Here is a 24,250-nt window from a genome sequence, read left to right on the forward strand (position 1 = left end):
TAGCGATAGTGATGATGATGATAATAATAATAATCATCAGCATCTAGGGGCTAGAAGATAGGAAGCGAAAAAAGGGACAGTAAAATGAGGAAAACAGTATACCTAATTTGGAAAGCCACATGACACTGCCATCCTACTTCAAAGAAGGACAAGTTTAAGAATAGACTCAAAGGATTTGACACTTTCCTAAAAACACACATGTTTAAGGAGCAGTGGAAGAAACTAAGGCTCCTCATCTGTTATTCTCAGAAGGATCAGTTATTTTGCTGTCTTTTCACCAAGCAACTACAAAGTGAACTGGAGACACAGAATCAAATGTTAGTATAATACAGCTGACCTACAGCTCTACCCATCCTGCAGCACGGCTCCTAAGAAGGTACAGCGCGTGAAGAAGAGCTCATGGAGCAGCTGGCTAAAGCAGAAGCTGAGCAAGAAAAAGATGATGTTGGCAGAGGACAGAAAGCATTTTGAAGACTCATTCACAGTCAAGGTACGCAGCCGCGGTTGGTCACTAAACACTAATCTGATAAAGAAATTCTTATTCACAGATGCTATTATCTTCCATTAGCTAGTGTTGTGGTTTAGCAAATCAAATAAACTGACATCATGACCTGCAACCGTTATTATCTCAAGCCCTTCGAGCACCACGCTGGGTGCCAAAAAGGACTGTCGTGGTTTAGCCCCAGCCAGCAATTAAGCACCATGCAACCGCTCACTCACTCCTCTTTTCCCCAGTGGGATGGGGAGAGAACCAGGAAAAACTCATGGATTGAGACAAAAACAGTTTAATAGGACAGCAAGAGAGAAGGAAACAACAATGATAACAATAATAATAATACTGACAAAGGAATGTACAAGAACAAGTGATGCCCAATACAGTGATTGCTCACCACCCCGTGATCGATAACCCATCCCTGAGCAGTGATTCCTGCCCCCCGGCTAACTCCAGTTTATGTACTGGGCATGACATTGTATGGTAGGGAATCTCTCTTTGGCCAGCCTGGGTCAGCTGTCCTGGCTGTGTCCCCTCCCAGCTTACTGTGCACCTCCCCGCTGGCAGAGCATGAGAATCTGAAAAGTCCTTGACTTAGTATAAGCACTACAACTACTTAGCCACAACTAAAACTTCAGTGTGTTATCAACATCATTCTCATACCAACTCCAAAGCACAGCACTACACCAGCTATCAGGAAGAAAAAAACCCAACTCCATCCTAGCCGAAACCAGGACAGGTAGGAAACTCCATCTCTCCTGGATGAGGACAACAATCTCCCAGGCAGGTGATAACCCAAGCTTTTAGTGCTAAGAAGTTCCAACATGAAGAAAATGCTATAGTGTATATGCTCTGAAGCTCAGTTTAACTAGACCACAAATCTGTTCACTATATTGTAGATCAGCCTCCATATCATTTTATATTCCTCTCTTCAAAGCAGTCCATTGTCTGAGCTGTGGATAAATAAAAGATCACTTAAAACCCTTGAAAAAAGATCACAATCTGCAACTTCATTTCTCTGGCTTTTCTCAGCAAGAGTAAAATTTCTCATCATGGGAGAATGAAAGGGACTAAGTCCCTTGGGAATTAAGGGTTACCAAATGTCACTATCTAATGCCGTAAGTGGCTGGTACCTTTTTCTGAGCAGCTTTAAAAATATACACAGCAATTTGTGTCCACAGTGCAATTTTCTGGCTGCTAGGGAGCAGACAACACAACAGCCAACAGCTTACAACTGATACTAATTTGGCTGCTTGCACAGCAATGGAAGGTGCTCTGACAGTATGATACTGAGCGCAGTAAGGACCTGTGTCGAATGGAAAGACTCTTTTCTTCTGTTGTAATGTCATAAAAATAATTTTAAACTTGATATATTAAAGTATTTTTTGCTTACATTTTTCTCTTCCTTAATTTTTAATTAATTTTTAAAGCTATAAATATATCTTGCACGTTAAATGGGTACCTGGCTCTGCTTTTACTGCAGCTGTAGCATTTGTCAGAGAGCAGTGACCCTGTTTTCAGGGTGGTGCAGAAATTATGCTAAAAAACCTCTCTCCTCTAATGCTCAACATTTCTTACAGGCCTAGCAGAGCTCTGTCTAGTATAAAGCTATAAATTAAATGAATCAGACTTTTGACTGTTGACAAGAAAGATGGCACAGCGATGTGTTGCATTGCGTTTGGTCAGTCTTTAGTTGTAAGACAGGTAAATATTTTCCTCAATGTAGTGGGGAGGTAGATTAATGAGAATTTAGAGGAATTTAGATCTTTCAGATCTTCAGATTTAGATTCAAGGTCAGATGCATACACTGTCCACCATGCAGATTCCTGCACAGAAGTGTGATTTTCTTAAATGTCTCTGGTCTGTAAGACACCTCAGTACCTTTTCACATCCTTTTCATGACACTAAAATCTACCATTTGTTAAGAATCCAGACGGATTTAACGGTGGCAGCACAGGTCCAATTTTCTGTTTGTCATTACATGACACAAAGCTACCAACAATTGATAGAGAAAGGAAAAACTCATTTTAAGATTTTTAACCCATCCCCATTAACAGTCACTCATTAAAATAAAGGAACTGAACTTTCATTCTGCTGGTCCTGAAGACAGCTGGATCTTAGAGCAAATACTGGAATTTTCCTTAGGAATGCAAGACTTTCAAGAAGAACCTAGTGAGATAAAATGCCTCCAGGTAATGATGGCTGTGTTTCCTGTCCCTTAGGAATTATTTGTTCTAAAAAGAAAGAAGAAGATGGTGAAGGTAATATTTAGTGAAATGGAATTTTGCTATGTGACACCTAGCATCCTAGGCATAGACATTATTCCCATTAATTTGGAAATGTGATACGCTTTCTGGAGAATAGCTAAATAAAACAGTGTCAAGAAGAATTTAAGCCAACACTGTCTTGCTGAAGAAACTGGGCTAGACAGCCTTGTATTAAAAGCAAATTAGTATTTAGCAACCATACAGAAAAAAAAGAAAAAGGAAACCATCTGCTAAAAGAAAACCAGAGGGGAACATCCATATTATTTAAATGGATAAACTTAATTGTAAAGCAGAAAAGTCCCATAAAACACTCTGAAATGGACTGCATTAAGTGCAGAGTAGTGAATAAGATGCAATAAAATTTTTATTAAAGGCAGGAGGGAAGTGTATATATGAATGGGCCCTTACATAGATATAGCTATTTTGAGAGCAGACTGTATGCGGAAGGACTTACGCATCCGTAGGGCAAACTGAGAACTTTGACATGAACTGCAATTCCTACCAACTCCAGTGGCTTTGGCTCTGGTGCTTAGGCAGTATTTCTGAGTAGTTGAAAGCCTGACTGAGAACTAGAAACAAAATTACTTATAGGAAAAGCACTCCATTACAATGGAAACACTCACCCTTTGCTGCAACAAGAACAGCACAGAGAACAGCGTCGTTATTGATCCAAAATCCGGGTGTTTACTCACTGACTATAAAAGGCTCTGTAACCAACCTTTAACTGGATTTAAAATAAACCCCAATATTGTTTAAAAACAGATTTACTTTTTTTTCCTTAATGACCTAAAATTTTCTTATAAATCTGAAAATGTGGAAAACCTTTAGACTTGTTTATTTTTTAATGTAGATAATCTGCTGAATATATTATTGGTAATGCATCAAAAGGTATTTTAGATATGAAAAAACTTTTCACACTTGTTTAGTACTAGAACTGTTGTTGTCTGTTTTGACCCAAAAATGATCATTTCTTCCAGAGCTCTATACAAAGAGACTTCCAGTTGTCATAACAACCTACTGCAGCTTTTTTGCTACATAGATAACTTGTATTTGCTTTTGATACTATTAGCAAGAATTAAAATATCCTGAAGTTTAAAAAACAAGGTTATCATTTAAAAGGGAGGAGGGAATTAATAGAATTTGTTTCTTTAATTCCCACAAAACTCAGCTTTCAATTTTAAATCTTCAGACAGTGGTCTATAGAGACACTACATTGCATTAAGTCATGTTTGGATGTAACCCTGTTATGCTCATTTTTTATACAAAATATGCAGGTTTCTAATAATGTCTGTTAGAATGACACTCATAATATAAATAAGCCTAAATTAACCTTTAGAAAAATCTTTGTGTGTTTTCCTAAGCAACAAGTTTACTAGGCAAGTCCCTGAATACTTCAGTCTTGTCAAATGAAGTACTGAATAATTATGAAAGTCCCATTTACACTGTGATCTTAGTTATGATTCTGTTATAAACATTTCAGGTTCAGCAGTCAATTTAATAGGAAAGAATCAGTATTGCTCTGTTTATATTCTTATCTTAATACTAAAATAAAATAGAACAGCTTAGCCATTGCACTACACAAAATTATGAACTGGATCCACTTGAGTCCCTAGAAATGGTTCACTTATGAATTATCACTATGTGAGTCTTGTTAGTACCTAGAGATGTCACCTCTATCAGGGTCTCATTATGCAAGATTGTGTACCAATGCACAGAAAAAGACAGTCCTTTCCTAATTTTTAAGGACAGTTAATGGTGGCTCTACAAGAAAGTGCAGGTGTTCACCAAAGATCAACTAACAAGCTAATGGCAGAGCTGCTAACAAAGGGCATATTATTTACAGTCAAGTCTGTCACTTAGGTCAGACAGTTTTCGATTAATTTGCATGTATTATTCCAAGAGTTGTGCCCACCATTTCTAAAATAGGGCATAAGTTTTTCTCTTAAGATTATTTTAACGTTAATACAATCAGGCAAACATCCACCTAACAGAGGCATGTTGTGGCAAGAAATAACAGAAGAATTTGATCATTAATACAGCTTTCTGAAAGTATTTCTTTCAAGAGTACAGCCCAGAGTACTGCAGCAATGCATTGCTATTCACAGACATACCTGCTTGCACTGGAACAAGAAATTCTCTTTATCAGTAATGTCTTCAAAGAGGTCTAGATATATAAGGTAAAATAATTCTAACACTTTAAAAAGTCACTCAACATATGGAACATAAACCATGAACATCAAATGGAGTTCAGTCTCAAACATCCAGATTCTTAAACATATTTTGGTTTAATATTCAGCTTCTCTATTTTTATATGTGACTAGTAGAAATAATTTCTGTGATTCAGGTAGTCTCTAGAGAATATTTTGATGAATTTATTTAAGACAGACCACTGAATAGTTATTGTCACTATAAACATTGATAACATCTATTCCAATCAAGATTTAGAGGGATTGATGTGAAAAGACCTATATCATTCAGGTAAGAAGACCTATTTATGATTTTGCAGCTGTGGTTTAATTTTTTTTCTTAATAATTTGACATGCCTACGTCATATGTCTAAAGTCAAAAGGTAGAAATCATCTGAAGAAAAAGAAGCAGCAGTATAAGCAGTATAAAAAACGCACAAGTGTTATATACTTTACCTAGGCTATCTATAAGATACAACCTGATATTTTTCCTATTTTTTAAAAAAATTGTATTTGACTGCTATACGTGTGACATATTTCAGAACAAATGGGCTCATTCTTGACAATATAAGAGAATTATATGAGCTATTTGTGTTGGCTGTACCACAGACTTCTGTCAGAGTCGCACCTTAAAATTTGCGCATATGCACTGGATAGCTGAATTTGTGCTTGTAGTTAACATAGCTTTGTTCATGCACAAATGAGCCCAATCCCTCATGAATAAAAAAAGCTGTTCTCCAAATATGTACAAGTCATTACAGATTCTGGCTCAAGAATGAGGCTCGCTCTTGTTTCTGAAAGAGACATACTAAGAAGTCCATTAAAATTGCAGAACTCACACTTTGCCAAGCTCTAATGGATCCTGGAAGGCAAAAGACCTGAGATACATTAGCATAGACCTTACTTCTTTGGAAATCCTGTTTGCTTCAATGAGTAACCGTAAGTTTGCAGAAGTCTCTATTGGGACATACTGAAAAAGCCCAAATTCTGACTTTACAAGAAGAGAGTAGTGCTGTATTGTTCCCTGGCTGCATTGAAAAGGTCATGAAAATCTTTGTGTTGACAATAGAAAGCCTTCACCAGCCCTTTAAACTCTCACTATTCACATTCAAGTGAGAGAGGAATAAATTCATCTAAAACAAGATAGTGTGAACAGGATTTATGCATTTTAAGCCACATTGTCTCTGTGATCAGGATAATGCTTGTAACATGCAATGGAATGGCACAGTCACATAGAAAATATGGAAGCATTTCAGAAAGTAATTCCAGTAAAAGCAATTGATTTCTGTGTTAAAAGGATCTTCTTGTCCCCCTGTTATTTGCGAAATTAATGCACTTACTATGATAATTTGAGAGATTTGTAACACTTCAGCAGCTTTTATGAACTATGATTCAAATGAGTCTTGGAATTACCAGCGTGGAGGCAATAAATCCTGTGCAGTGGGCAAAGTGACTTGCAGTGAGGGACCTAAATACAATGTCCGTTTCAAAAGCTCATGGAACTACGTTTGAACGCAAGCTGCCACTGACCTGTGGGCTATGTATAATACTTTTAAATGTGCTCTTCACTGACTTTTTTCCCCTTCCTTGCCATTTTCTCCTACTCCTCAATCCCTTCCAGGGATCCTCCTCATGCCATCCTGCCCCAGTGTTTAAGGGACATCACTCAGGTTTCTGCTTGTAATTCACTTCTCTTTTCTTTCTCCACCTGCTGCATTGCATCAGTCAGAAAGCCATGGTGGTGACAATGACAGCAATGTAAGCAGAGTTTGATTCCCACCTGACAAAAAGGGTTACTTTTCACCCTTACGCTAAAGTAAGCTGATGTAAAAAAAAAACCAAAACTCTTTTGAGTTTATCAGTAGGTTCATTCTCTGGTTAGTTCCTGTGGCACCACATCATCAGGACATTCCAAATGTTCACGCTGATTATAAACTCAGATTATAGCCCTTAACCTCACTTAAACTAGTCTTTAGGTTCCTACAAATACAAAGCAAAAATAGAAATTCTGCACTTCACAGTTGAGACTAGTCTGTCTATAAAGATAATAAAGAATGAGAAGAGCTTCACTTCAAGGTACTGGAAGAACACATCATTATTACTCCAGACTCATTTACAATGCTAAAGTATTGCACCTCGCTTTGGATTCAAACCTTTAATAATTAGTTTAGAATTAAAATCATGGCAAGAACAAGCAGGTAGAAAGCAAGAATCACATTCTCTCTTAGCTTTTCTGGGTCCAGATCTGTCACTAAGCTTTCTAATAGAATAGCAAACACTAGCAGCATTAGGACAATATAGCATGACCTTCTCTACTATCGAATTTTAAAAAGCCCTGAAACAGAACCACCCCAGACTTTACTTAGTGAGAATTGATCTACATCATGGTAGTTTGGTTTCCAGTTCAACAGACAGGAATATATCATATGCCACTTTGGATCAATGAAAGCCCATGCTCATCCACTAAGCACTCGATACCCTGGAAAATTTGCATGCCCTATGGATTCTGTTTATTAGTATGGCTAATTAAAATGATGAGAAATTGATTTAATTACGAAACATATGCATAATTTGGGATGTATATGGGATAAAATGTAGTGATTGCACTGTTATGCCTTTCAAAGTCATGCCTGTTGTCTTACAAGATAGAGAAAGATTTATGGGAATGCCACTTTCACTGATGCCAGCTGACATACAGACTCAAAAATAAATGGAGTCACTGTCAAAGGGCTCCATTTCCCCTGTTAAGCCAGAGGGTGCTGTGCCTGGAAGACCAGCCAAACAAGAGGGGGTTGGCAGGGTGACTGAAGAAAGAGCATGCAGTGCACCCGCCACTGCATGCGTACCAGAAGTAGGAGCTGATGTGGAGAGGAAACTCTCTAGAGATTTGGCAATGAACAGCTACTCAAAACGCTGCAGCTCCAGTGAGGACAGCTTTGAGTTACAGGGTAGCACAAGGTCGGAAGCTAAAAGCTTTTTTAAAAGCAAAAATAAGAATGAAGGCTATCGACCCAATCGATCAAAGCACTGTCAGAAAGGGGGTGAAAAAATCCACAGACTGGAACACTCTTCTCTATATCCAGCAGAAGTGGAAAACGCAAACCAAAAGCTCCAGAGGCAGAAGACTCACAAGAAAAGCAGTTCCTCTGCATCCGATTTGAGTTTGGTGAGTCAAGGATCATCAAGTTCATTGTCTGTTGTGGAAGAAAAAATAGAAGCTAAACTCAAATTCTCCCAATTTATTAATGAAGTTACTTTCAGAGTGCTTGATCCCATGAGCCTGAGGGCATACCGAGCTGCTAAACTGAAAAATACCTTTCCACCCGGTGTGAGAAGCCTAGATGATTTGCATATTAAAAGAAAGCCTCCTGAAAGCTGGAAAGAGAACATTCTAGATGGGAAAACCCATCAAGAAGTAGACTTAGAGAGTCTGAGAAGTGACGACATTGTGGTTGGAGGACGAACGCGCAAATTAGAGAAATCCTTGTCCCTGGATACAAGTCCCTCTCTCAGGCTGTTTGATAACAGTGCCTCATACAGAACAAGATCTGGCTTGCCTGTAGAAATCATGATTTCTCAAAGCAAAGAAATGCCAGCCACAAAATCCGCATCTCTGCCTAGAAGTACAAGCATGGTGAGCTCTCTCTCAAATTACTTCTTTGAGTGGTATGTGACAAGTACTTGTGCATTAACATGACTATTTTCTGTCTTCCTGGGTGGGCTTCTACTGTGTACATAAACTTTTCTCCAGGGTGGAACAAACATGGAGGTTTTATTTTTAGTAGCTGAAGAAACCAGCTCTAGGAGGTATGGGAGGATGGAAGGACAGGATACAACTAGACAAGCTGAGAGGATACAAAAGGATTCCTTTTAGTTTGGTGTCTTAAAGGAAGGCTTTATGAGATCAAACAAGAAAAGTATTCCTGCACTGCAGTGAAGCATATATATAACCAGGTCAGCTCAATATGAGCAGCCAAGACACCCTCAGAAAAGGGTGAAGAGGGTGCTGTGACAGACTACTCAGTCAAACTCACTAGCTTACAACTTGCTCAGGTATCTCTACACTAAACAGGCATGCTCAGTTAGCAAGAGCACTGACATCTGAAAATATTGTCAAGGTTTGTGTGTCTGGGGATCATACATATACATTGATAATTTCTTCCCTGATTTTTCTTTAAAAAAAACCCTCAAGAGCTGAAAAAGAAAGAAAAAAAGGCTGAGCTTTCTTCTATGGGCTGGCCAAAAATATTTATGTTTGTAGTTTTTTCTTGAATTTTATTTATTTTTTTTAATTTAAATTTTATTCTTTATTTGATTGAGGAAGAGGTGTTTACACCTATGGAGGGAGGCAAGGGGAAATTGTTGGTCCTTGATTGCATGGCATTGTCAGAAAACCTGAGCTGCCAAACTTTGAACCAATACATTATGCTATTATGTCTCTAGAACAGTAGTTGTAATCCTGCTAAAACAATAAACGTCCAGGAACTGTTGCTTAAGACTATACATATGTACACAGATGTTGCTAAAATGGGAGCTACTTACAGGGAGTTATTATTTTAAACATCTATTCAAATTTAAAAACAAAGAAACAAAAGGTTGTCTGTTTTCACAGAGGACTGTAGCAAGTGGGAAACATCCCAGTCTTAATAATTTCATGCAATCTTCAGTAACCCAAGTTTAGGATTTTATGGGATGTCCTTGGATGTTTTAATTATCATCTATCAAAGATGGCCAGGGGGAGAAGAGGTGAAAGATAATGAAACACAGAGAGAATTTACACACTGTGTCATGTCACAGCTCCACAATTGGAGCTGTCCTGCAAATGGGTCAGGAGGCTCCAGCATGAGCCCATGGCAGGATACGCTTTTTTCATATTTCAATTAGCCATCTGTCAGAGCATCTTTTCCAGTGGACTTGTTTGTACTGTACAGACTGGAATGTCCAACTGATCAAGTACTAACTGACTAAACACTCCCAAGTGCTCTGTAATTCCACTCAGTTAGTGTAGGCATCAGTCTCCTCGAATGTAAGAATCAGCTTGCTCTAAGTCTAGTTATTTAAATTAAACACAGTAGTTACCAATTTAAATCATTTTACCTCAACAAACAATGCCTCAGTCTTCAGAGCTCACCATGAGACAAGAAAGGATTGGCAGGGCGAAAAACAAAAGCAAGACATGTTCAGCCACACCTGCAGATTCATGTTTCCTACATGCAAAAACTTTGACATCAATGTAATTTATTTAGTGCAAGTCCTCACCTGAAGTATGCCTAGTAAAAAGCAAAAAGATAACTGTACAGACAGTCTTGGGTGCCATTATTGTAAAGATATTTAAAAAGGACTTGGTTATGTAATGTTCATTTGAATACGCATATAGAACATTGCCTAAAATTGTTTCATGTTTTATGTTGCCAAGTTATTATTCATATGCAGAAGATAATCTTTGAAAGAAATAAATGGATCCGGTTACATTGACTTAGATATAAAAACAGGATAGCAGAGGTATAACAACACATATCCTGAAGAGCATGAAAGAACATGCTTGAAAGTTTGAGGTTAAGAAAGCTGCACCTAATAAAAAAAAAAAGTGAGTTAGAAGAGGAATGCTGTGACGTTGCCTCATATCTGTTATGTTTTCTGAAGACCCCTGAGGTGTCCTCAACTGTGTCTGCACTACATTTGATGTGTCTATATTGGATCCAGACCCACCAAAGTGATTTTCAACTTTCAGACTTCTGAGAACTGCTCAAAATGTTCAGGGACATTTCTTCAGCAAGTATTTATCGGTTTGCAAGCAGCTGCCACTGAAATGAAATCTCACAAAGAAACCACCTTCACTGTAGATCTACGCAGAGGAATTTCCAGACAGCTAGCAGTATCAAAAAGGATGCTCCATGTAGTGAATGAGGTTAAAGGGAATTCTGATAGGTAGAAAACAATTACCAAATACAATGGACATGACATTGCTGTGGTCTAAATATTTTAGTAAGCTGGCCAGCAGGATGAAATTTTTTCTCATTTCTATGTATCACTCTAAATTTGGAGTCACCAGATAAGTAAGCAGGAAAGCAAAACGATTTAACTAGATGAAAGCAAGCCTCCAAATCCACGCATGGAGCATGCACACCTCAAGACGACATCATATTTCCAATTCCAGGTTGAAAGGAAATGACCAGTTCAGGAGGCTGAAAAATGCAGGAAAAGTCTGAAAAGGGTTGTACACAATGTAAAGTTTCTCAGAACTGGAAAGACATACTTGTCAGAGTCTGTCAAAGGACAGATCAACACAAATAGAAATGTGGGTGGGTCCAAACAATATGTATTTTCCTCAGATCCAGGGTATGTTTCAAAGCAAGCCAGGCATGAGAATGTCTTTTAATACACATTTTATCATAAATACATTTGTTCCAAGTAACCAATGCCTTCAGGAAAGCTTTGGATACCATTGCCATTTTTCCAGGAGGAAATGATGGGTAAAAATTTAGTTCTTAAATAATCATACAGGAGACTGACTTCAGACCTGAGTAAGTCTGCAGTATCTTGAGATTTAAAACAACCCGAATATTACATTTCAGCTAATGTTAGTCATACATGAATGAGGATCAACTTTCCAACTAGATCTTGTCTTTATGTATCTACTTTTGCCTGCACAAGGGACTATATAATACGATATTAGACATTGATTTTTCTCCATCACAGTAATCTTATTTCTTTTTTAGAAGAGCTGTATCTTTCCATCTTATGAGAAACTATCAGTCGTACACATTCTGTGTGCAAGGGGTCTTAGAAGCACATAATTATTGACCTCATCATTGCAACTATATGCATACATATCCTAAGGAATTGTGCACTTGTCACCTAAGGCCATGGCATTAACTCATCACACGGAATAAGCAAAGTCAAGCTTGATCAACACAAATGCCTTAGTAAGCTGCAGTATCCCCTCTGAGTTGCTAGCAACACAATGTTCCAATTTGGTGCAGAGGATGTCTTAAAAAACAAGCTTGAGTTGGGATAATGGCACTTCTACAAAACATTTTGGAAGTTAAGACTTCAGATGCTATAAAATATGCTTGAATTGGGCAGGTGGTGAGAGGGCAGAAACAGGGCCTTACTCCATAGGAACTAACCACGCTTACAGAGTCATGTCCGAGAATAATTTAGCCACATCTATACAAAGCTGCACCAATGAAGGCAGAGCCAACAACAATTGCTTATTACCTAGACAGCATCATTGCATGAACACAGACTTCTTCTGAACCCAGAGTGACGTGTTTGTGTGGCAACATATTATGGGGGCTTCTCAGATTGGTTTGGCAGGGTTTCTTCTATATTTGACATACTGCAGCTACCAAGCTAACTGCATCCCTTCTTGTCTCAAATCTCCATCTGTCTTTCATCTCTCAAACGAATTGCTCAGGTTGATGCTACAGCCACCTGTCAGGACAAGGAACCTGAAGAGTCACTGATGCAGTCATGCTGCCACCTGTGTGATTTAGTCCAAAGGGCCAAACTTTGGCTCCATATAAGCAATTCAATTCCCTCCTGTAGCCTTAGCAAACTTATCTGAAAACAAAGTATTCATTCTCTCTCTGATTCCAGTCAATGTATGCCCTAAAGTATTTCATTTCAATAGCCCTCAAGACAGAATGGGACAAATGCCAGTTACAAAGGTTTGCATCCTTATAAAATGCAGATGACTGAAGAGCAAACTAGAATAACACTCCTTTTCATTCCTCTCACAAGAAATTAGTATTACGATAATTATTGTAAAGAAGAAACATGACCAGTGTAGACATTTATATAAGGTATCTAGAAGATTCAAATCCTGATGTATGTATCTAGTCCAGGTAGGCTGTTTAATTCTTAAGGAACCCTGTAGGTAACCTACTGAAGTAGTGTCATAGACATTAACACAAACAAGGAAAGTGATACTAATTTCTGCTCTTTCTGCTATCTGTTACGCATGAGGTTTCCTGTCGTTCATTACAGGTTCTCTGGCAAGAAGAATGCCTGAGCATGGGGATGGCTCTCTGAAGGTGCAGAGGCATCTTTAGAAATTATAGCCTCCCACACCTGAACTTCCCAGGCATGCCTTCCAGCCTGCCACCATGCTGTGAAAAAGGCAATTGCTTTGGTCTTGGATGAATGCAAAATCTTTCATTTCCATTTACAGTACAGCGATGTTTACAAGTAAGATTTGGGTTCAAATAAAATATAATGGAAAGTATCTATTATTTCACTGGCTCATGCATGCAATACACTAAAAGAGATATAGTAAGAGGTGGCACCAGAAGCACAGAGATATTAAGCGATTTGCCCAGGTCAGTGATCAAGCCAGCAGCAGAACGCAGGCCTGAAAAGCCTTCTAGTGTCCTATTTTCTGGTCTGTTCCTGCTCTTTCAGACAGGTAGGACAATGTAGAACTACCCTCAATAGCAGAAATAAGGAAGCTCTGATCCATAGCACTGGTAACTCAAGGTCATCAGAGGAAGGTAAGAAAGAGAATTATATCAGATGCTTCAATTCTTTAGCACATGACATGCACATGACAGATCATATCATTAAGGCCTCATATGAGTGTCATGTGGCAATGGAACATTCCATATGGCCACCTTTGCTGGCATTCTGACCTCCTTTTTGCCATGCTATCTCACATGACACTGTTTAGATGTTTGCTTCCCCTCTGCCTTGCAAACTGGAAGTGACCATAAGGCTGTCAGTAGTCTAAAAATGTTTTGTCAAAATAGATATTGAAATACATGGCTTAGTTCCTTTACCAAAACTTGACTGAGAGAAGATATCAGTCACTTCTTTTCACTGTTTAGGGACATCAGGCAAATACAGCAATTTTCAGACTTAATAACTTTAAACTGGTTATCATACAAAGTGAGCATAGCCACTGAGCTGTTAATGATATAAACCATAACAACTTCACTCTGTTATTTTTCCTTTATCTGCAGATCACTGAAAAGAGTCTCTGTGCTTGGTAATATTGTATAAGAATCACAGGTCAAAACAACTGAATGTGGGTGTGGAAAGCAGAGTACCATATCTTCAGTCAACTTGGGCTGCAGTTCCTCAGTACTTCCGAGGATTTCTGTTGCATCATTATAACCTCTCTCCTTCTGATACAAACACTGACTGTTTTTCTAATTCTATACACCACTATTATGAAATTGTCACTCTGGGTGCAGTAGTAATGAGTAGTATTGCAAATGTATGCAGATGTGTACATTTGGAGCTTCCAGGGTAGGTAAATTAGCTTTATAACACTTCATAGGTGTTAGGCAGCCAAATACTCTAAGCTATAAAATCTGACAGCCAAAAGAAATAATAGTGCTTCCTGACTCTCACTCCATCTGGAATCAAAGACAAACCTCACTTTTCACTGATCAAGCTATCTTAAGTATCTTCAAGCTATCTTCAATCTCTGAGAGGACTTAGCTGTGCTAGGTTTGAAGCACGTAGTAGTATTAGTTGCACCAGTAGCAGCCAAGCTGGGGCAAGATCGAGCTCAGCAAAGACTAACAGTTCAAGTATTTACCCAGCTTCATCAGCTGAATATAGAGTGCTGAATCCTCTCCTTCATTTTGTTCGTGACATTGATGGTACAGTCACATGATATGGTAAGCAAAGAAGGCCATGTGCAATTTCGTCTATAGTTAACACCTCTTGTCCCAATAATGTGGCATTGACTCTTTTTCCCACTGCTGAGAGGAGTGCAGCAGCCATGTACTGTAGGAGACATCAGCATAATGTTTTTAGAGCAGCAGATGTGACATCGTTTTACAAGAAACAGTATGAGCAGATGGTGTTTAGAGAGTTCTTGCCTGCTCTAAAACACCTCCGTTGGGTCACTAATGGATCCTTCGTCTAGTCGAACACAGTGCATAAAACTACAATGTTCCCAAGATGACGCATATGGTCATTTACAGCTTCTCAGCTCATCAGATACAAATTAGATCAAGATCTTCTTTATAAAGCATAGACATCTCTAAGCCAGTACTCAAAAAAGTAAGCTATTTATTCAAGACAGGATAAAATAAAGACAGTCTGAGCTGCTTGACAATAAAAAGAGGGTTTTCAACAAAATTAAATATCTCACCATAATGCCTGCAATTTCTGAACTTAGGGTTTGTACTTGGATTGTATTCCCTCCCTGCCCCTGCCTCCTCTCCCCATTTTTAGGGAAGAAGAGGAGCAGCAAGTGAGTTGGGAGGGAGATGTTTAGGTAAAGGAACAGACACTATTATGATGGTGAATTGCTGCACAGGATTCAGCGCTCCATCCAGAACACAAAACCATTTTCCAGCCAAATCTACTATTTGCCTTCAGAGGGGCAGCTACTCAGCCAGAGAAAAATGCTGAGCGCATGCAGCTCACATTGATTTCAATATCTCTTGGCACCAGCCACAGGAAAGCAATATTGGCAATCAAAAATGTTTAGTGTTTCTTTTCCAGAGATTTTTGTTAACGTGACTTTTCCCCTTCCTTTGAGTTTGAAAATCACTTCTCAATTGCACGCTCTATCTTTAGGTGCCTTTAGAGAGAAATAGTGCTTTCAGGGTAATGGAAGCTACAACAGGCTTGTAACAATTACCATCAGCAGAGATGCCTGAAAACTGCAGAGCCAGACAAGGGAAGGCATAAGAGCAAGAGGTAGAAAAGACCAATATATCTTTCTTTTCTGGCCCAGGTTTGGTCTAAAAGTCTTTCTGTGTAATTTATGACAACAGATTTTAAAGGTGTTTCCACCCATTTTTCATTTCTTCCTTCAGCCAGCAGCCTGTGTTTGGCATGTATATGAAATATTTTGGGGTTTTTTTGCCCTGCCGTAGCATGACTTTGGAATATCACAGAAGCAGAAGACCTCAGCATGCAGTGACTCTCTCCTACAGACATATGCAATAATTAACACAATGATTTTTTTCTGGTCAACATAGTGAAAATCTCTGAATTCTACCAAGAGAATATCCGAATGCAAGGCACTATCCAGAGCCAGAGGTTGCTCTGATTTTTTTTCACTTGTGGGTGACTGCTATTTTTGCCTCATTCATTCTAAGATTCTATTAAAATTCTGCCCACTGACATACTGCGCACAATGAATAGGAACGTAGAGGTAACCTTGCTCAGCTCCCCACCATGCTCTAACATCTAACCTGAGTGATATAAATGTTCACTTCTTAATATGAACCTAGCACAGCATGCATTTTGGGGACAGAAAAGGGAAAATCAGTATTACATTACACTGCCAAAGCTGCACTTGAAATACTGTTTTCTCTGTAGGTTTTGGTGTTCCGTGGGTTTTAGTTTCACATCAGAAACTGTAGCATTAAAACTTTGAGACGAACAAATTTCAAGAGCAGAAACTTTCATGAGTTACAGGATGGATTGGAGGGTTTTACATTAAATGTGGGCCTCAGAAATGAAAGTGTGCTGCAACACCATCACTCACATCTCAGAATACCAGCCTTGACCTCATGTCTGATAATGAGAAGCAGGATCCCATTTTGGAAGCTGTTTTATATTTAAAAAATACATATTTTTTCATAAAGCTCTAAAAATGGCATTTTCACATACTAGCTCAGACATTTGTTTCAATGACTTCCTCTTTGCAAAGGGGCTTAAATATGACTTTCTCAGAAGAAACTTTTCAGTGCCAGGAGTTTTAGATGACAGGAAAACACATCTTGTGGATGAGAAAGAAGCAGCAGATGCTATAAATCTTGGCTTTAAAGCACTGTCCCATGGCATTCTCATAAGCAAAACAGGAAAATATGGGGCAAATATTAAAAGGTAGATGCAAAACTGATTGGAAAATCTTATTGAGAGGGTAGTTCATAATATTCAGTTGTGAGTGGAGTCTCAGGAGTACAAATACTATTTGGTATTAGCAAGCAGATGCATTTGCTCTGAGGTACCACTGCTGTCTATCTACAGAGAGTAAATATAACATGCAATTCTGCTCATTTTTCTGATTTGGAAACTATAGTAGCACATTTATAAACCTGTGTAATACTCCTGAGAGAATGCTTCTGAAATTTCCAAAATGCTGGCTCTCCAACAACAAGCAGGTACTTATCAAATTTAAAGGAAGCTTTCCTATTTCTGAAAATCAACCTTCGTGGAAAAGCCTTCAAGTCCTTTTTTCTATATTGGAGAAAACTTATTCAGTACCTAGACTGGACAGAAGTTGTTTAAACATCTCACTGTGTCCCCCACCCCTGAAATCAGCACTGTATCTACAATTAAATTTGTTTCCTTTTTCACTACCAAAAGGATATTCCAGAGCTTGTTGGGAGCTTAATGTTGAAAAAACTCAAGTGAGCTGGATGCAACAGCACTGGAGTATCTATTGCTGAACAGCTAGCTCATAGGCTGTAGTCTCTAAAGCCTTTTGTTACAGAATCACAGAATCGTTAAGGTTGGAAAAGACCTTTAAGATCATAAAGTCCAACCATCAACCATTACGACACTGTTGGCCACCAGCTTTCATTTTCTGACAGTAAATTCAATACCTGTGAAGATAAACTAAAATTATTCAAACACACATCTCTATCCATTGAGCTTATAAGCTGTTTGCGTTAATATTTGATATTAGTTAGGAAAGAATGATCAGTGATATGGCAGTCTCTGCCTCCTGCTCTCTGCTTGGATAGCGAGAGCATTTTAAACAAAAGAGAATGAGGAATAAATACTAGGCCTGTTTGTACATCAACGCTTGTTCTCTTTATTTTCAAGAGATATTTCCCCAAAGAAGAGCCACTCCCTAGATAACTGTAGGAACAAAAACCTGCTGTGTAAACACGGTTAAAATGAGCAGCTATTGAGCATTCAAAAACTGGTTCACAACCACTTATTTCTACAGCAGCCAGCCAGACCTTCGCACTGCTTGCTATGCTGCGCTCTGCTGCGAGCTCACAGAAAGTACCAGACACGTCCTATTTCTGGAGGCTCAGAACTGAATCACAGTCTTGCAACAAGAAAACTGGGACTGCCTGTAAGCCAGACAGCTGAAACAAAACAGCAACGGCCGCTGGGGAACAGTCAGGGGTTGGATGGCACCAGCAGGCCTTAAAGGTCCTGACTACCTAAGGTGCCCCACACCCGGCCTGCAGACCAGGACCCCATGTCAGCCCCCCAGGGCTGTCAGTCCCTGCGCCAGCTATGCCACAGCAGGGCAGGTCTCAGCTCCTCACAGCCCTGCCCTGCCCCTGGTCATCGGCACCATCAAACTAGGCCCACCCGCAGGCCCACATCCCAGCCCAGCCCTATCCCCAGGGAGGTGCCCAATGCCAGGGCCTGGAGCTGCCCCCAGTACGCCCGGCTGCCCTGCTCCTGGCTGGGCCGGTGTGACAGGCCCTGGCTGCCAGGCCCTGCCCTGACAGACTCCGCGGCAGCCACACAGCCACTGGGCCCCAGGGAGTCCTCGGCCCCACAATGGGGCACGCAAAGACAGAGTGGGTGGAAGCAGTGCTGTGCCAGACACTTGCCTCTCCAGCACAAGCCAGTCCCCAAACAGCGGTAGGAGATAAAATATTGCCCTGTGCATGAGAAAGTTATCACAAGGAGGAAACAGAATCACCATATTGCAAACCATACAAAGCCAGAGTTACTCACTCATCATAAGGAATTTAAGTGGAGTAACAAATTGATAAAAAAACCTGCTAAAATTGTCTTCATGGGTGCCCATATTAAGCAGTAAAATGCAGAAAAGACCCTTTATTTGCCTTGGATTTGCCCATCTTCGCCACTTTTCAGTATTTTGAGGTTTCCTCTTGCTTCTTTCTTTGACGTTGTAGTAAACAAAAATGGATGCTAAACCAGTCAGAAAAGTTACATGAGGGAAGTGTACAGTCCATTGCAATCAATGCAGTTAATTAAAAAAACAATTAAAACAGAAACAGTAATGAGAATTAGAACACAATGAATAATTGAAACAAAATTAGTCTGGCTCTTTTGTTGAGCCACTCAGTCCCCAGTTAAAAGTAAATGGCTTTTTACTTCATTGGTAGCTACAAGAGCAGACCTTATGGAGCTCTAAGTTCTCCTTCCAGTGTTAGGGTGTAAGTGTGTAAGCTCCCCTTCCCCACCTTCCCCTTGCTCTACCCACCTTCCCCAACCAATCTGCTGTTCAACTCCCCGTGCTGCAAAACCAGGAGCTAGACTGAGGAGTTGCAAATACAGAGCAGGAAAGAAGCATATGGTGGTAGAAAATAACAAAAAGCCTGTTAATTATTCAAAAAAAAAAAAAGAAACATTCCCCTGCAGCAGGAGGGAAGGTGTTGGAAAATTATTATGTATCTGTTTATTTGTGTTGGAAATAGGCAAGGGCAGAAAGAAGTAACACTGTTCCACTCACAAGTTACTGGCAGCTTTTTTGTACCTTGCTCATATCCATTTTGGAGTGTAGGAGCTAATATTGCAGGAAGCAAACTGAGAAGGAAAGAGGCTTTGTTCTTCAATCACCAGGCCTTCAGAACAAATGCTGGGTACTAACATAGCTAACTGCTTCATTTCTGAGCTCAGGTCTGCAGGAATCATTTTTACAGGTTATTGTGTCTCTGTCTGATATTACCACAGCGGTGTTACAGCTCTATAAATTGTGTATTGACAGCCATGGTTGGTTTCCTGCTTTTCTTGTATTCATTCACATCTGAAGTGTTCTTTCCTTCCTTGAAGGAAATAAATCTCTCCCCTGTGTTGGGAAATGTTAGTGACAAAGAGCAAGGTGCTGAGAAGAAAGTTTCAGCTCTCACTTTCTCATTGCATAACCTCTCCAGTTTTTTGAGAAGGAGGAAACGAATGAACCCTTCTGGCTGAGTCGCTATTTAATAACATAATAATTAGCTAAACATTATGACAACTAGGGATTAAGTATTTTCCACTCTTATTGCACTTCTATAATCAGAAGTAAAACAACAGGTAGCTCTTCTAGCAACTCAGTTATTTTAGTACCACAGATCGATAGCTTGATTCTTGCATTTCTCAAAACTTTGAAGCCTAAAAGCTATAATAAATATTAGCACGTGTCCTCTATGCTAAAATGGAATTTTATGAAGGTGTATGTGCACTGCTGTAATATGTCAGGAAGAACTAGCTAAAAAAAGTCTTTTAAATCCTTCCTTTCTGTTGCACAACTGTTAACACCACAGCTGCTCCAGTGCTGATGGTTGTTTTGTGTATCAACGACTATTTTCCAGATAAGCATTGCTGCAAAATTTAGGTAAAATTTGACATAGATTTATAGGGTTTACCACTACGTATGAGACCCTTCTATTAAATCTGGACAGTAATGGAAGCTCCTGAGAAAGATGAAAGCTTTCCTTAATGGTCAAAGCAAGAGAGGGCACAAGACTGTTTTTTCTTAAAATTGCCTCCACTGGTTTATTGTGTAACTTTGGGTAAAGGCCCATCTTGGCACTACCTCAGTTTCTCCAGCTGTAAAATAAGAATAACTCTTAAATTAAACAGTTTTATGTAGTGTTTCAAGAGTCTCTCATAAAATGGATATGTTGCAAAAATATACCTTAGAAAGTTGAAGGAAATAATTCATAGAATGTTCAATTAATTCCCTTATTTGCATAGTTTGAGGAGTCCTTATGCTAATGCATACCAGAAATTTTTCCTATACCCCTGTAGTGCTTATCAAATATAAAACCAAAGTACTTGATCTATCCATTAGATTAGGAGCATTTCTGTTCTCGCTGTTCTTAAGTGTTTATGCCTTGCTGTGTTTTTTGTTAAAAACTTTTAAGATGTAGACTGTTACTGAAAATATGATATCTTTTCCTGAACTACAGAATAGAAAATTAGATTATGATGATTACTAGAGTATCATATAATCTTTATACTTGAGAGGAAATAACTTTAAGAACAGTGTGCAGTCTGGTCAGGAAGGTAAAGGTATAACGCTGCAAGATGCTTATATCACAGAATTGTTCAGGTTGAAAAAGACCTTGAAGATCATCAAGTCCAACCATCAACCCAACACCAACATGCCCACTAAACCATGTCTTGAAGTGCCACATCTACACATTTTTGAATACTTCCAGTGATGGTCACTCCACCACCTCCCTGGGAAGCCTGTGCCAATGTTTGACCACTCTCTCAGTAAAGAAATTTTTCCTAATATCTAGTCTGGTCTAATATCCCTGGTGCAACTTGAGGCACAAAATATACACAAAAATGTCTGTAATGCTTTCTTCATTGGTCTTTTAAGGGCATCTAAATCTATGAACGTATTAACCCCATGAGTGCCATCTAAATTTTTCTTCCTGAAGAAATTATTCCTTTGTACTTACATAATTTCTGTTGGTCTGTATGTAACAAAAAAAAAATTGAATCAAGTCCTTTTCTCTTTGATAATTACACTATTCAGCTATTTTCTCCAACCACCCTTTGACTCTCAGACCATCCAAGTCTTCTCTGGAGCTCTGCATTGTCACATTAGGATTTTTTCAGATACACAAATGTCAGGATAGTTGGCTAGTACTGGCACTTCTCTGTGTTTTGAGCTCCTCTACTGCCTAACAGTCATATCCAAACACTTTCTCTGTTGTTTTGGATCTTTGCCCCTTTCCTCTCATATAACAGTTCTTCTACAAACCAAATAACTAACCATATTTTAAGCACAATACAGGATACTTCATGATGCCTGGCACAACTACACATCTTAGTATTTTCTTTTTTCTTATGCACCCATATATGTAACCCTCTATCTTTACCTCTGCCTTCCACTGTTTGGGCTTTACTTTATTTACTGATAACAATGTTCCTGGACTCACCAAGGCTTGTGATCTGATATCAGACTTAAAATATCAATGTCCTTTCTGCTTCCTAGTTGTCTTCTGCTGCAACATCACCCACTCAGATGAACTTGTGGTGCTGTTGCCATCCTGTTTGTCAAGGACATACATGATTTAGTGTTTTCAGACTCTCCCAAATAATTCACAAAATAGTCCATCACTTATGTCCAGGCATGTGATTGTCTTTATCTTAGGTCTAATCCAACACAGCTCTTGCTTGATAATGTTTATCCTCATCAAGCCTTCTTTCTTTCAACATTTTGAATTCTCAGTTATATCTGTAATGGCAGTGCACTGTCAACCCCTCAAAACTTTGTTCTACATGGAATGACTTCATGATGTGGCAAATTTAACTGACTTGTCTAAGCTTTTTCCTGACTCTTCCAGCAGTCGGTGCCATGTTTGCCAGCCACAGCCCAGGACTCGCAGCCTCTCTGAACTGTAAGGCTGATGCGGTTCAGACTTTGTTCAGTCACAGATTTTCTATATTTGCACTTTCCCTTTATAGCTCAAAGTTAAAAATATCTTATTTCTGTGTCACGTACAGCACTCAAACCCCTGTAATGCAGTTTTACAGTTAAATAACTGTGTCTGGATTAACTGGAAACGATTAACTTCAGTAAAAGTGCATCAGAACTTTCTACTATCTATCTTTTGATTATCTTGTTTTCCATTGTCATCCGTTATTTTCACAGATGATGGGTGCACCGTTAAAATCTTTTCCAGTTGTCTTCTGTATTTCCAAAAATATCCTAACAAACCTTTGCACAGCTCTGCTTCTTTTTATATTTTCTGTATTTTCTATTTACAATGGGTGCAATGGGGTGTCACGTGTTCACTTTGGGCCTAGAGTACTTCAAATAAATTCTCTTTATGCAGTGATGCATTCCCATCTCTCTCCACTTAACAGAACACATTAAAACTTAAGTGACAGCCATGCTACTGTTTTATATTAACAGTTTACCTTTCAAAATATCAAAAGCAGAAAACAAAAAAAAAGAACTCAGGAAAAAAAAGAAACAAGTGGTGAAAGAGTTATAGTTTTCATGCAATTCTGGCATAAAAGCCTGAAATCATATATCACTGGGTTTTATTTATTTGTGGAAAAATATAATTTGAGGATTATGGCAAATACTGTAAGTGGTAAAGTCTAATGATACTTGTGCTGTTATTATCAATGTACAATACATTATGGCCACTGTGGAACTGCTCATTACTGAGATATGAAGTCAAAGGCAAAGCAGTGGGGTTTGGGAGCCTAATCTGGCAAACATTCACTGTGAGGCATTGTGCTTTCTGATACGTTAGGCAATGAAACAAATGTAGGCAGTCAAGTACTTGTATGTGCTTGGAGTCACCACTCTTCCTTATTCTTTGGGTTGTATACCAAAAGTGGATGAGATGTGTGTGACAGATACTGCGTGGAGGTAAGAGGGGAGTAGCTTTGGGACTGTTTCCCAGGAGGTAAATGGTGGTGGTTTCCCTGGGATCTCACCACATATAGGCTGGCCAGCCTGGCAGCCTGGTAAGCTTGAAGCATCCCCCACAAGCTTGTCTCTCCCATGGAGACAGATTCAGATCACCCCAAACCCCTGCTGCCAAGACACCCTCCTGCTCATCTCATCAGTATGGGCACTGTGCTTGATCTAGGCGGACCTGAAATGCCTTGAAAATTGTCCAGTTACAGCTCTTGTCATGGACATGAAAAAAGTTTATATAGGAATCGGGGAACAGGGCACATGTTGTGGAGGTCACATTTATCTGAGCCTTCTTAATGGAAAGGGATGATGTAGCTTTTCCATTCTGGGGTCATGGGAGAAAACCTGCCACTGCTAACAACCTTTGTAGACAACATGGTTAGCATAATTTCATCAAGAATTAGATGCTTTAATTTCTAATGATAAAGAATGTTAAGAATTCCCTTGGCTAAAAATAGCTTGCTCCTATGACTTTGGTTATTAATAGTTTACCCAGCATTGGTTTGAAACTTTTTGATAAATGTTCAGAACATCACAGCCTTATATTTGATCATTTATTTAACGAAACTCTTTAGTATAGAGGTAAGAATATCTTCAAAGCAACAGCTTGTTTAAAACTATTTATATAAGTGATCAGTTAGAAGTGACTTGTGATCTTTTGGTTTAGCTGGTTTAAAAAATGTTCAAAAAAACTGTTGCTGCATCTTTTCTTTTTTTTTTCTTTTTTTTTAAAACAAGGCATACTCCATTCTTTTGGGTTCCTTTGGGAAAAGGTCTCTTTCTTTTATGAGTAGGCCTTTTTTTACCTTGTTATACTTTTAAAATACCTTCTTATTTTAAGTTGGTATGACTTTCTCAAGAATTATGAATAGGAATTTCAGTAGTTCTTCCTTAATGGTGTTTTGCCTTCAGGCTGTTTATCTGCTAACACATTTCCATTATTTATTTTTGCATTTCCTCTCCCAACCTGCTTTTCCTTCTGAATTAGACACATATTTAAGTAGAAGTATTTGTC

At 38.9% G+C, this 24,250-nt stretch overlaps 1 protein-coding gene across 3 annotated transcripts in view; it reads left to right on the forward strand.

Moving 5' to 3' along the window:
• Positions 1 to 439: 439 nt before the first annotated feature.
• The window catches only part of BEGAIN (brain enriched guanylate kinase associated), a gene marked incomplete at both ends in the record, with an annotated part of 158,777 nt that continues 134,966 nt past the window's right edge, over positions 440 to 24,250 (forward strand). For 2 of the 3 annotated variants that reach the window (XM_082000528.1, XM_082000529.1), the window contains one exon: positions 440 to 490. In XM_082000528.1, the coding sequence (XP_081856654.1) occupies positions 440 to 490 (51 nt within the window). Of the gene's footprint in view, positions 491 to 7,839; positions 8,581 to 24,250 lie in introns of those variants that run through there. The other variant, XM_082000526.1, reaches the window with a different exon arrangement.

Source organism: Phaethon aethereus (assembly GCF_964289735.1).
Source record: "Phaethon aethereus genome assembly, chromosome: 5".
In the NCBI taxonomy this organism is placed as follows: Eukaryota; Metazoa; Chordata; class Aves; order Phaethontiformes; family Phaethontidae; genus Phaethon; species Phaethon aethereus.